Source organism: Ranitomeya imitator, chromosome 4 (assembly GCF_032444005.1).
Source record: "Ranitomeya imitator isolate aRanImi1 chromosome 4, aRanImi1.pri, whole genome shotgun sequence".
Classification (NCBI taxonomy): Eukaryota; Metazoa; Chordata; class Amphibia; order Anura; family Dendrobatidae; genus Ranitomeya; species Ranitomeya imitator.
In genome coordinates this window covers 142,544,881-142,559,365 of record NC_091285.1, presented here as the reverse complement: position 1 = coordinate 142,559,365, position 14,485 = coordinate 142,544,881, and the positions used below count along the sequence as shown (strand labels likewise).

At 51.6% G+C, this 14,485-nt stretch overlaps 1 protein-coding gene across 1 annotated transcript in view; it reads right to left on the bottom strand.

Annotated features, from left to right (window-relative positions):
* The window catches only part of NOP16 (NOP16 nucleolar protein), a 30,025-nt gene extending 15,974 nt beyond the window's left edge, over positions 1-14,051 (bottom strand). Inside the window, exon 1 of the mRNA XM_069763980.1 lies at positions 13,892-14,051. Coding sequence (XP_069620081.1) covers positions 13,892-13,995 — 104 coding nt within the window. The 5' untranslated portion in view covers positions 13,996-14,051. The remainder of the gene's footprint in view (positions 1-13,891) is intronic.
* Between the last annotated feature and the right edge of the window lie 434 nt (positions 14,052-14,485).

Below are 14,485 nucleotides of genomic sequence, written 5' to 3'. Positions count from 1 at the left end.
TATTACCGCCAGGACCCCAGGACACTGAGAGCAGGCTATACATTGTGCGGACATACAGCAGCCATTACTATTACCGCCAGGACCCCAGGGATACTGAGAGCAGGCTATACATTGTGCAGACATACAGCAGCCATTACTATTACCGCCAGGACCCCAGGACACTGAGAGCAGGCTATACATTGTGCAGACATACAGCAGCCATTACTATTACCGCCAGGACCCCAGGACACTGAGAGCAGGCTATACATTGTGCGGACATACAGCAGCCATTACTATTACCGCCAGGACCCCAGGGACACAGAGCAGACTATACATTGTGCGGACATACAGCAGCCATTACTATTACCGCCAGGACCCCAGGGACACTGAGAGCAGACTATACATTGTGCGGACATACAGCAGCCATTACTATTACCGCCAGGACCCCAGGGATACTGAGAGCAGGCTATACATTGTGCAGACATACAGCAGCCATTACTATTACCGCCAGGACCCCAGGGATACTGAGAGCAGGCTATACATTGTGCGGACATACAGCAGCCATTACTATTACCGCCAGGACCCCAGGGATACTGAGAGCAGGCTATACATTGTGCAGACATACAGCAGCCATTACTATTACCGCCAGGACCCCAGGGATACTGAGAGCAGGCTATACATTGTGCGGACATACAGCAGCCATTACTATTACCGCCAGGACCCCAGGACACTGAGAGCAGGCTATACATTGTGCGGACACACAGCAGCCATTACTATTACCGCCAGGACCCCGGGGATACTGAGAGCAGACTATACATTGTGCGGACACACAGCAGCCATTACCATTACCACCAGGACCCCGGGGATACTGAGAGCAGGCTATACATTGTGCAGACATACAGCAGCCATTACCATTACCACCAGGACCCCGGGGATACTGAGAGCAGGCTATACATTGTGCGGACATACAGCAGCCATTACTATTACCGCCAGGACCCCAGGACACTGAGAGCAGGCTATACATTGTGCGGACATACAGCAGCCATTACTATTACCGCCAGGACCCCAGGACACTGAGAGCAGGCTATACATTGTGCGGACATACAGCAGCCATTACTATTACCACCAGGACCCTGAGAGCAGGCTATACATTGTGCGGACATACAGCAGCCATTACTATTACCACCAGGACCCCAGGATACTGAGAGCAGGCTATACATTGTGCGGACATACAGCAGCCATTACTATTACCGCCAGGACCCCAGGACACTGAGAGCAGGCTATACATTGTGCGGACATACAGCAGCCATTACTATTACCGCCAGGACCCCAGGGACACAGAGCAGACTATACATTGTGCGGACATACAGCAGCCATTACTATTACCGCCAGGACCCCAGGGACACTGAGAGCAGGTTATACATTGTGCGGACATACAGCAGCCATTACTATTACCGCCAGGACCCCAGGGACACTGAGAGCAGGCTATACATTGTGCGGACATACAGCAGCCATTACTATTACCGCCAGGACCCCAGGGATACTGAGAGCAGGCTATACATTGTGCGGACATACAGCAGCCATTACTATTACCGCCAGGACCCCAGGGATACTGAGAGCAGACTATACATTGTGCGGACATACAGCAGCCGTTACTATTACCGCCAGGACCCCAGGACACTGAGAGCAGGCTATACATTGTGCGGACATACAGCAGCCATTACTATTACCGCCAGGACCCCAGGACACTGAGAGCAGGCTATACATTGTGCGGACACACAGCAGCCATAACCATTACCGCCAGGACCCCAGGACACAGAGCAGACTATACATTGTGCAGACATACAGCAGCCATTACTATTACCGCCAGGACACAGAGCAGACTATACATTGTGCAGACATACAGCAGCCATTACTATTACCGCCAGGACCCCAGGACACAGAGCAGGCTATACATTGTGCGGACACACAGCAGCCATAACCATTACCGCCAGGACCCCAGGACACTGAGAGCAGACTATACATTGTGCGGACATACAGCAGCCATTACTATTACTGCCAGGACCCTGAGAGCAGGCTATACATTGTGCAGACATACAGCAGCCATTACTATTACCGCCAGGACCCTGAGAGCAGGCTATACATTGTGCAGACATACAGCAGCCATTACTATTACCGCCAGGACCCTGAGAGCAGGCTATACATTGTGCAGACATACAGCAGCCATTACTATTACCGCCAGGACCCCAGGGATACTGAGAGCAGGCTATACATTGTGCAGACATACAGCAGCCATTACTATTACCGCCAGGACCCCAGGGATACTGAGAGCAGGCTATACATTGTGCGGACATACAGCAGCCATTACTATTACCGCCAGGACCCCAGGACACAGAGCAGGCTATACATTGTGCAGACATACAGCAGCCATTACTATTACCGCCAGGACCCTGAGAGCAGGCTATACATTGTGCAGACATACAGCAGCCATTACTATTACCGCCAGGACCCCAGGGACACAGAGCAGGCTATACATTGTGCAGACATACAGCAGCCATTACTATTACCACCAGGACCCCAGGATACTGAGAGCAGGCTATACACTGTGCGGACATACAGCAGAAATTACTATTACCACCAGGACCCCAGGACACTGAGAGCAGACTATACATTGTGCGGACATACAGCAGCCATTACTATTACCGCCAGGACCCCAGGGATACTGAGAGCAGACTATACATTGTGCGGACATACAGCAGTCATTACTATTACCGCCAGGACCCCAGGATACTAAGAGCAGGCTATACATTGTGCGGACATACAGCAGCCATTACTATTACCGCCAGGACCCCAGGGACACTGAGAGCAGGCTATACATTGTGCGGACATACAGCAGCCATTACTATTACCGCCAGGACCCCAGGACACTGAGAGCAGGCTATACATTGTGCGGACATACAGCAGTCATTACTATTACCACCAGGACCCCGGGGATACTGAGAGCAGGCTATACATTGTGCGGACATACAGCAGCCATTACTATTACCGCCAGGACCCCAGGGATACTGAGAGCAGGCTATACATTGTGCAGACACACAGCAGCCATTACTATTACCACCAGGACCCCGGGGATACTGAGAGCAGGCTATACATTGTGCGGACATACAGCAGCCATTACTATTACCGCCAGGACCCCAGGGATACTGAGAGCAGGCTATACATTGTGCGGACATACAGCAGCCATTACTATTACCGCCAGGACCCCAGGACACTGAGAGCAGGCTATACATTGTGCGGACATACAGCAGTCATTACTATTACCGCCAGGACCCCAGGACACTGAGAGCAGGCTATACATTGTGCGGACATACAGCAGTCATTACTATTACCGCCAGGACCCCAGGATACTAAGAGCAGGCTATACATTGTGCGGACACACAGCAGCCATTACTATTACCGCCAGGACCCCAGGACACTGAGAGCAGACTATACATTGTGCGGACATACAGCAGCCATTACTATTACCGCCAGGACCCCAGGGATACTGAGAGCAGGCTATACATTGTGCGGACACACAGCAGCCATTACTATTACCGCCAGGACCCCAGGGACACTGAGAGCAGGCTATACATTGTGCGGACATACAGCAGCCATTACTATTACCGCCAGGACCCCAGGACACAGAGCAGACTATACATTGTGCAGACATACAGCAGCCATTACTATTACCGCCAGGACCCCAGGACACTGAGAGCAGGCTATACATTGTGCGGACACACAGCAGCCATAACCATTACCGCCAGGACCCCAGGACACTGAGAGCAGGCTATACATTGTGCAGACATACAGCAGCCATTACTATTACCGCCAGGACCCCAGGGATACTGAGAGCAGGCTATACATTGTGCGGACATACAGCAGCCATTACTATTACCGCCAGGACCCCAGGACACTGAGAGCAGACTATACATTGTGCAGACATACAGCAGCCATTACTATTACCGCCAGGACCCCAGGACACTGAGAGCAGACTATACATTGTGCGGACATACAGCAGCCATTACTATTACCACCAGGACCCCAGGACACTGAGAGCAGGCTATACATTGTGCAGACATACAGCAGCCATTACTATTACCGCCAGGACCCCAGGACACTGAGAGCAGGCTATACATTGTGCGGACACACAGCAGCCATTACTATTACCGCCAGGACCCCAGGATACTGAGAGCAGACTATACATTGTGCGGACATACACCAGCCATTACTATTACCGCCAGGACCCCAGGACACTGAGAGCAGACTATACATTGTGCGGACATACAGCAGCCATTACTATTACCGCCAGGACCCCAGGACACTGAGAGCAGGCTATACATTGTGCAGACATACAGCAGCCATTACTATTACCGCCAGGACCCCAGGACACTGAGAGCAGGCTATACATTGTGCGGACACACAGCAGCCATTACTATTACCGCCAGGACCCCAGGATACTGAGAGCAGACTATACATTGTGCGGACATACACCAGCCATTACTATTACCACCAGGACCCCAGGGATACTGAGAGCAGGCTATACATTGTGCGGACATACAGCAGCCATTACTATTACCACCAGGACCCCAGGACACTGAGAGCAGGCTATACATTGTGCGGACATACAGCAGCCATTACTATTACCGCCAGGACCCCAGGACACTGAGAGCAGGCTATACATTGTGCAGACATACAGCAGCCATTACTATTACCGCCAGGACCCCAGGACACTGAGAGCAGGCTATACATTGTGCGGACACACAGCAGCCATTACTATTACCGCCAGGACCCCAGGATACTGAGAGCAGACTATACATTGTGCGGACATACACCAGCCATTACTATTACCACCAGGACCCCAGGGATACTGAGAGCAGGCTATACATTGTGCGGACATACAGCAGCCATTACTATTACCACCAGGACCCCAGGACACTGAGAGCAGGCTATACATTGTGCGGACACACAGCAGCCATAACCATTACCGCCAGGACACCAGGACACTGAGAGCAGGCTATACATTGTGCGGACATACAGCAGCCATTACTATTACCACCAGGACCCCGGGGATACTGAGAGCAGACTATACATTGTGCGGACATACAGCAGCCATTACTATTACCGCCAGGACACTGAGAGCAGGCTATACATTGTGCGGACACACAGCAGCCATAACCATTACCGCCAGGACACCAGGACACTGAGAGCAGGCTATACATTGTGCGGACATACAGCAGCCATTACTATTACCGCCAGGACCCCAGGATACTGAGAGCAGGCTATACATTGTGCGGACATACAGCAGCCATTACTATTACCGCCAGGACCCCAGGACACTGAGAGCAGGCTATACATTGTGCGGACATACAGCAGCCATTACTATTACCACCAGGACCCCAGGGACACAGAGCAGGCTATACATTGTGCGGACATACAGCAGCCATTACTATTACCACCAGGACCCCAGGATACTGAGAGCAGGCTATACATTGTGCGGACATACAGCAGCCATTACTATTACCGCCAGGACCCCAGGGACACAGAGCAGGCTATACATTGTGCGGACATACAGCAGCCATTACTATTACCACCAGGACCCCAGGATACTGAGAGCAGGCTATACATTGTGCGGACATACAGCAGCCATTACTATTACCGCCAGGACCCCAGGACACTGAGAGCAGGCTATACATTGTGCGGACATACAGCAGCCATTACTATTACCGCCAGGACCCCAGGGACACAGAGCAGGCTATACATTGTGCGGACATACAGCAGCCATTACTATTGCCAGGACCCCAGGACACTGAGAGCAGACTATACATTGTGCAGACATACAGCAGCCATTACTATTACCGCCAGGACCCCAGGGATACTGAGAGCAGGCTATACATTGTGCGGACATACAGCAGCCATTACTATTACCACCAGGACCCCAGGATACTGAGAGCAGGGTATACATTGTGCGGACATACAGCAGCCATTACTATTACCGCCAGGACCCCAGGGATACTGAGAGCAGGCTATACATTGTGCAGACATACAGCAGCCATTACTATTACCGCCAGGACCCCAGGACACTGAGAGCAGGCTATACATTGTGCGGACACACAGCAGCCATTACTATTACCGCCAGGACCCCGGGGATACTGAGAGCAGACTATACATTGTGCGGACACACAGCAGCCATTACTATTACCGCCAGGACCCCGGGGATACTGAGAGCAGACTATACATTGTGCGGACACACAGCAGCCATTACTATTACCACCAGGACCCCGGGGATACTGAGAGCAGGCTATACATTGTGCGGACATACAGCAGCCATTACTATTACCGCCAGGACCCCAGGACACTGAGAGCAGGCTATACATTGTGCGGACATACAGCAGCCATTACTATTACCGCCAGGACCCCAGGGACACAGAGCAGACTATACATTGTGCGGACATACAGCAGCCATTACTATTACCGCCAGGACCCCAGGGACACTGAGAGCAGGTTATACATTGTGCGGACATACAGCAGCCATTACTATTACCGCCAGGACCCCAGGGACACTGAGAGCAGGCTATACATTGTGCGGACATACAGCAGCCATTACTATTACCGCCAGGACCCCAGGGATACTGAGAGCAGGCTATACATTGTGCGGACATACAGCAGCCATTACTATTACCGCCAGGACCCCAGGGATACTGAGAGCAGACTATACATTGTGCGGACATACAGCAGCCATTACTATTACCGCCAGGACCCCAGGACACTGAGAGCAGACTATACATTGTGCAGACATACAGCAGCCATTACTATTACTGCCAGGACCCCAGGGATACTGAGAGCAGACTATACATTGTGCGGACATACAGCAGCCATTACTATTACTGCCAGGACCCTGAGAGCAGGCTATACATTGTGCAGACATACAGCAGCCATTACTATTACCGCCAGGACCCCAGGACACTGAGAGCAGGCTATACATAGTGCGGACATACAGCAGCCATTACTATTACCACCAGGACCCCAGGACACTGAGAGCAGACTATACATTGTGCGGACACACAGCAGCCATTACTATTACCGCCAGGACCCCAGGACACTGAGAGCAGGCTATACATTGTGCGGACACACAGCAGCCATTACTATTACCGCCAGGACCCCAGGACACTGAGAGCAGGCTATACATTGTGCGGACACACAGCAGCCATTACTATTACCGCCAGGACCCCAGGACACTGAGAGCAGACTATACATTGTGCGGACATACAGCAGCCATTACTATTACCGCCAGGACCCCAGGGATACTGAGAGCAGGCTATACATTGTGCAGACATACAGCAGCCATTACTATTACCGCCAGGACCCCAGGGATACTGAGAGCAGGCTATACATTGTGCAGACATACAGCAGCCATTACTATTACCGCCAGGACCCCAGGGATACTGAGAGCAGGCTATACATTGTGCGGACATACAGCAGCCATTACTATTACCGCCAGGACCCCAGGACACAGAGCAGGCTATACATTGTGCAGACATACAGCAGCCATTACTATTACCGCCAGGACCCTGAGAGCAGGCTATACATTGTGCAGACATACAGCAGCCATTACTATTACCGCCAGGACCCCAGGGACACAGAGCAGGCTATACATTGTGCAGACATACAGCAGCCATTACTATTACCACCAGGACCCCAGCATACTGAGAGCAGGCTATACACTGTGCGGACATACAGCAGACATTACTATTACCACCAGGACCCCAGGACACTGAGAGCAGGCTATACATTGTGCAGACATACAGCAGCCATTACTATTACCGCCAGGACCCCAGGGATACTGAGAGCAGACTATACATTGTGCGGACATACAGCAGTCATTACTATTACCGCCAGGACCCCAGGATACTAAGAGCAGGCTATACATTGTGCGGACACACAGCAGCCATTACTATTACCGCCAGGACCCCGGGGACACTGAGAGCAGGCTATACATTGTGCGGACATACAGCAGCCATTACTATTACCGCCAGGACCCCAGGACACTGAGAGCAGGCTATACATTGTGCAGACATACAGCAGCCATTACTATTACCGCCAGGACCCCAGGACACAGAGCAGACTATACATTGTGCGGACATACAGCAGCCATAACTATTACCGCCAGGACCCCAGGACACTGAGAGCAGACTATACATTGTGCGGACATACAGCAGCCATTACTATTACCGCCAGGACCCCAGGATACTGAGAGCAGGTTATACATTGTGCGGACATACAGCAGCCATTACTATTACCACCAGGACCCCAGGAAACTGAGAGCAGGCTATACATTGTGCGGACATACAGCAGTCATTACTATTACCGCCAGGACCCCAGGACACTGAGAGCAGGTTATACATTGTGCGGACATACAGCAGCCATTACTATTACCACCAGGACCCCGGGACACTGAGAGCAGGTTATACATTGTGCGGACATACAGCAGCCATTACTATTACCGCCAGGACCCCAGGACACTGAGAGCAGGCTATACATTGTGCGGACATACAGCAGTCATTACTATTACCGCCAGGACCCCAGGACACTGAGAGCAGGCTATACATTGTGCAGACATACAGCAGCCATTACTATTACCGCCAGGACCCCGGGGACACTGAGAGCAGACTATACATTGTGCGGACATACAGCAGCCATTACTATTACCACCAGGACCCCAGGACACTGAGAGCAGGCTATACATTGTGCGGACATACAGCAGTCATTACTATTACCGCCAGGACCCCAGGACACTGAGAGCAGGCTATACATTGTGCAGACATACAGCAGCCATTACTATTACCGCCAGGACCCCGGGGACACTGAGAGCAGACTATACATTGTGCGGACATACAGCAGCCATTACTATTACCGCCAGGACCCCAGGATACTGAGAGGCTATACATTGTGCAGACATACAGCAGCCATTACTATTACCGCCAGGACCCCAGGACACTGAGAGCAGGCTATACATTGTGCGGACACACAGCAGCCATTACTATTACCGCCAGGACCCCAGGATACTGAGAGCAGACTATACATTGTGCGGACATACACCAGCCATTACTATTACCACCAGGACCCCAGGGATACTGAGAGCAGGCTATACATTGTGCGGACATACAGCAGCCATTACTATTACCACCAGGACCCCAGGACACTGAGAGCAGGCTATACATTGTGCGGACATACAGCAGCCATTACTATTACCGCCAGGACACTGAGAGCAGGCTATACATTGTGCGGACACACAGCAGCCATAACCATTACCGCCAGGACACCAGGACACTGAGAGCAGGCTATACATTGTGCGGACATACAGCAGCCATTACTATTACCGCCAGGACCCCAGGATACTGAGAGCAGGCTATACATTGTGCGGACATACAGCAGCCATTACTATTACCGCCAGGACCCCAGGACACTGAGAGCAGGCTATACATTGTGCGGACATACAGCAGCCATTACTATTACCACCAGGACCCCAGGGACACAGAGCAGGCTATACATTGTGCGGACATACAGCAGCCATTACTATTACCACCAGGACCCCAGGATACTGAGAGCAGGCTATACATTGTGCGGACATACAGCAGCCATTACTATTACCGCCAGGACCCCAGGGACACAGAGCAGGCTATACATTGTGCGGACATACAGCAGCCATTACTATTACCACCAGGACCCCAGGATACTGAGAGCAGGCTATACATTGTGCGGACATACAGCAGCCATTACTATTACCGCCAGGACCCCAGGACACTGAGAGCAGGCTATACATTGTGCGGACATACAGCAGCCATTACTATTACCGCCAGGACCCCAGGGACACAGAGCAGACTATACATTGTGCGGACATACAGCAGCCATTACTATTACCGCCAGGACCCCAGGGACACTGAGAGCAGGTTATACATTGTGCGGACATACAGCAGCCATTACTATTACCGCCAGGACCCCAGGGACACTGAGAGCAGGTTATACATTGTGCGGACATACAGCAGCCATTACTATTGCCAGGACCCCAGGACACTGAGAGCAGACTATACATTGTGCAGACATACAGCAGCCATTACTATTACCGCCAGGACCCCAGGGATACTGAGAGCAGACTATACATTGTGCGGACACACACCAGCCATTACTATTACCACCAGGACCCCAGGATACTGAGAGCAGACTATACATTGTGCGGACACACAGCAGCCATTACTATTACCACCAGGACCCCAGGATACTGAGAGCAGGGTATACATTGTGCGGACATACAGCAGCCATTACTATTACCGCCAGGACCCCAGGGATACTGAGAGCAGGCTATACATTGTGCAGACATACAGCAGCCATTACTATTACCGCCAGGACCCCAGGGATACTGAGAGCAGACTATACATTGTGCGGACACACAGCAGCCATTACTATTACCACCAGGACCCCAGGATACTGAGAGCAGGGTATACATTGTGCGGACATACAGCAGCCATTACTATTACCGCCAGGACCCCAGGGATACTGAGAGCAGGCTATACATTGTGCAGACATACAGCAGCCATTACTATTACCGCCAGGACCCCAGGATACTGAGAGCAGACTATACATTGTGCGGACACACAGCAGCCATTACTATTACCACCAGGACCCCAGGATACTGAGAGCAGGCTATACATTGTGCGGACATACAGCAGCCATTACTATTACCGCCAGGACCCCAGGGATACTGAGAGCAGGCTATACATTGTGCAGACATACAGCAGCCATTACTATTACCGCCAGGACCCCAGGACACTGAGAGCAGGCTATACATTGTGCGGACACACAGCAGCCATTACTATTACCGCCAGGACCCCGGGGATACTGAGAGCAGACTATACATTGTGCGGACACACAGCAGCCATTACTATTACCGCCAGGACCCCGGGGATACTGAGAGCAGACTATACATTGTGCGGACACACAGCAGCCATAACCATTACCACCAGGACCCCGGGGATACTGAGAGCAGGCTATACATTGTGCAGACATACAGCAGCCATTACTATTACCGCCAGGACCCCGGGGATACTGAGAGCAGGCTATACATTGTGCGGACATACAGCAGCCATTACTATTACCGCCAGGACCCCAGGACACTGAGAGCAGGCTATACATTGTGCGGACATACAGCAGCCATTACTATTACCGCCAGGACCCCAGGGACACTGAGAGCAGGTTATACATTGTGCGGACATACAGCAGCCATTACTATTACCGCCAGGACCCCAGGGACACTGAGAGCAGGCTATACATTGTGCGGACATACAGCAGCCATTACTATTACCGCCAGGACCCCAGGGATACTGAGAGCAGGCTATACATTGTGCGGACATACAGCAGCCATTACTATTACCGCCAGGACCCCAGGGATACTGAGAGCAGACTATACATTGTGCGGACATACAGCAGCCGTTACTATTACCGCCAGGACCCCAGGACACTGAGAGCAGGCTATACATTGTGCGGACATACAGCAGCCATTACTATTACCGCCAGGACCCCAGGACACTGAGAGCAGGCTATACATTGTGCGGACACACAGCAGCCATAACCATTACCGCCAGGACCCCAGGACACTGAGAGCAGACTATACATTGTGCGGACACACAGCAGCCATTACTATTACTGCCAGGACCCTGAGAGCAGGCTATACATTGTGCAGACATACAGCAGCCATTACTATTACCGCCAGGACCCCAGGACACTGAGAGCAGGCTATACATAGTGCGGACATACAGCAGCCATTACTATTACCACCAGGACCCCAGGACACTGAGAGCAGACTATACATTGTGCGGACACACAGCAGCCATTACTATTACCGCCAGGACCCCAGGACACTGAGAGCAGGCTATACATTGTGCGGACACACAGCAGCCATTACTATTACCGCCAGGACCCCAGGACACTGAGAGCAGGCTATACATTGTGCGGACACACAGCAGCCATTACTATTACCGCCAGGACCCCAGGACACTGAGAGCAGACTATACATTGTGCGGACATACAGCAGCCATTACTATTACCGCCAGGACCCCAGGGATACTGAGAGCAGGCTATACATTGTGCAGACATACAGCAGCCATTACTATTACCGCCAGGACCCCAGGGATACTGAGAGCAGGCTATACATTGTGCAGACATACAGCAGCCATTACTATTACCGCCAGGACCCCAGGGATACTGAGAGCAGGCTATACATTGTGCGGACATACAGCAGCCATTACTATTACCGCCAGGACCCCAGGACACAGAGCAGGCTATACATTGTGCAGACATACAGCAGCCATTACTATTACCGCCAGGACCCTGAGAGCAGGCTATACATTGTGCAGACATACAGCAGCCATTACTATTACCGCCAGGACCCCAGGGACACAGAGCAGGCTATACATTGTGCAGACATACAGCAGCCATTACTATTACCACCAGGACCCCAGGATACTGAGAGCAGGCTATACACTGTGCGGACATACAGCAGACATTACTATTACCACCAGGACCCCAGGACACTGAGAGCAGGCTATACATTGTGCAGACATACAGCAGCCATTACTATTACCGCCAGGACCCCAGGGATACTGAGAGCAGACTATACATTGTGCGGACATACAGCAGTCATTACTATTACCGCCAGGACCCCAGGATACTAAGAGCAGGGTATACATTGTGCGGACACACAGCAGCCATTACTATTACCACCAGGACCCCAGGGACACAGAGCAGGCTATACATTGTGCAGACATACAGCAGCCATTACTATTACCGCCAGGACCCCAGGGATACTGAGAGCAGGCTATACATTGTGCGGACACACAGCAGTCATTACTATTACCGCCAGGACCCCGGGACACTGAGAGCAGGTTATACATTGTGCGGACATACAGCAGCCATTACTATTACCACCAGGACCCCGGGACACTGAGAGCAGGCTATACATTGTGCAGACATACAGCAGTCATTACTATTACCGCCAGGACCCCGGGACACTGAGAGCAGGCTATACATTGTGCGGACATACAGCAGCCATTACTATTACCGCCAGGACCCCAGGACACTGAGAGCAGGTTATACATTGTGCGGACATACAGCAGCCATTACTATTACCACCAGGACCCCAGGAAACTGAGAGCAGGCTATACATTGTGCGGACATACAGCATCCATTACTATTACCACCAGGACCCCAGGACCCTGAGAGCAGACTATACATTGTGCGGACATACAGCAGCCATTACTATTACCACCAGGACCCCAGGACCCTGAGAGCAGACTATACATTGTGCGGACATACAGCAGCCATTACTATTACCACCAGGACCCCAGGATACTGAGAGCAGACTATACATTGTGCGGACATACAGCAGCCATTACCATTACCACCAGGACCCCAGGACACTGAGAGCAGGTTATACATTGTGCGGACATACAGCAGCCATTACTATTACCACCAGGACCCCAGGACACTGAGAGCAGGCTATACATTGTGCGGTCTGTGGGTCTGCGGTGCTGGGCACGTCCCATACATTGGGTGCACACAGGACACTGCACAGATCACTGTACCCTGGAGCGCCCCCGCCGGCAGCACCGAGTAATACAGCTCAGCTCCATCCACTCTGCAGTACCAATCACAGCCTGTGGTCAGGGGCGGCGCTGCTTCTCCAGGAATCACCTATGGTCTGATCATACATGTCTTCCTACACAAGGATGTGACAGAACTTGGCTATGGCGGCAGGAGGGCGAGGATTACCCGGACAGACTAATCACAGCTCTGCGGCTCAGTATGTGCACCGTGTTCTCACCAGGCGATACGTGGCGCTTCCTTCTTCCTCGCCCTGCGCTTCAGCTTCTTTCTGTTCACGCTGTAGTTGAACGTGTTCTTTTTCGTCTTCCTTACTTTCCCCATCTTGCCTTTAGTACAGCAAGGCACGACACACGTGCTGTGGGCGCAGGTCGCACTAATCTGACGTCACCTCATGAAAGCGAAGCATTGTGGGGCATGTAGTTCTGAGGGCCAGAGATCTTAGTGCTGCAGGCGCGCCCCCTTGAGGTTGGACCTGCTATGGCATTGCACAAGCCTCAGGTTTTGCTTCTCTCACATCTCCATACAAGAGCTCTGGCTTCTGGAATAAATCATTTTACAATCTGGATAATTGAAGCTTTATTCCTGTCTTCATAAATGGATAGTGGATAGAGTTTGTAAATATAAGCAGTTTGTCATTTTACCTTTTATTAAAATTTGTATCCATTTTTTTAAGATATGAACACTTTTAGATGTCATACTATTTGGAGGGCTTTGTGAGGGGGTCAGCATAAGCATTTTCCTTTTAGGCCGGTTTCACACGTCAGGTACGTGAGGTGACAGTTTCCTCACGTACCAGAGACACTGACTCACG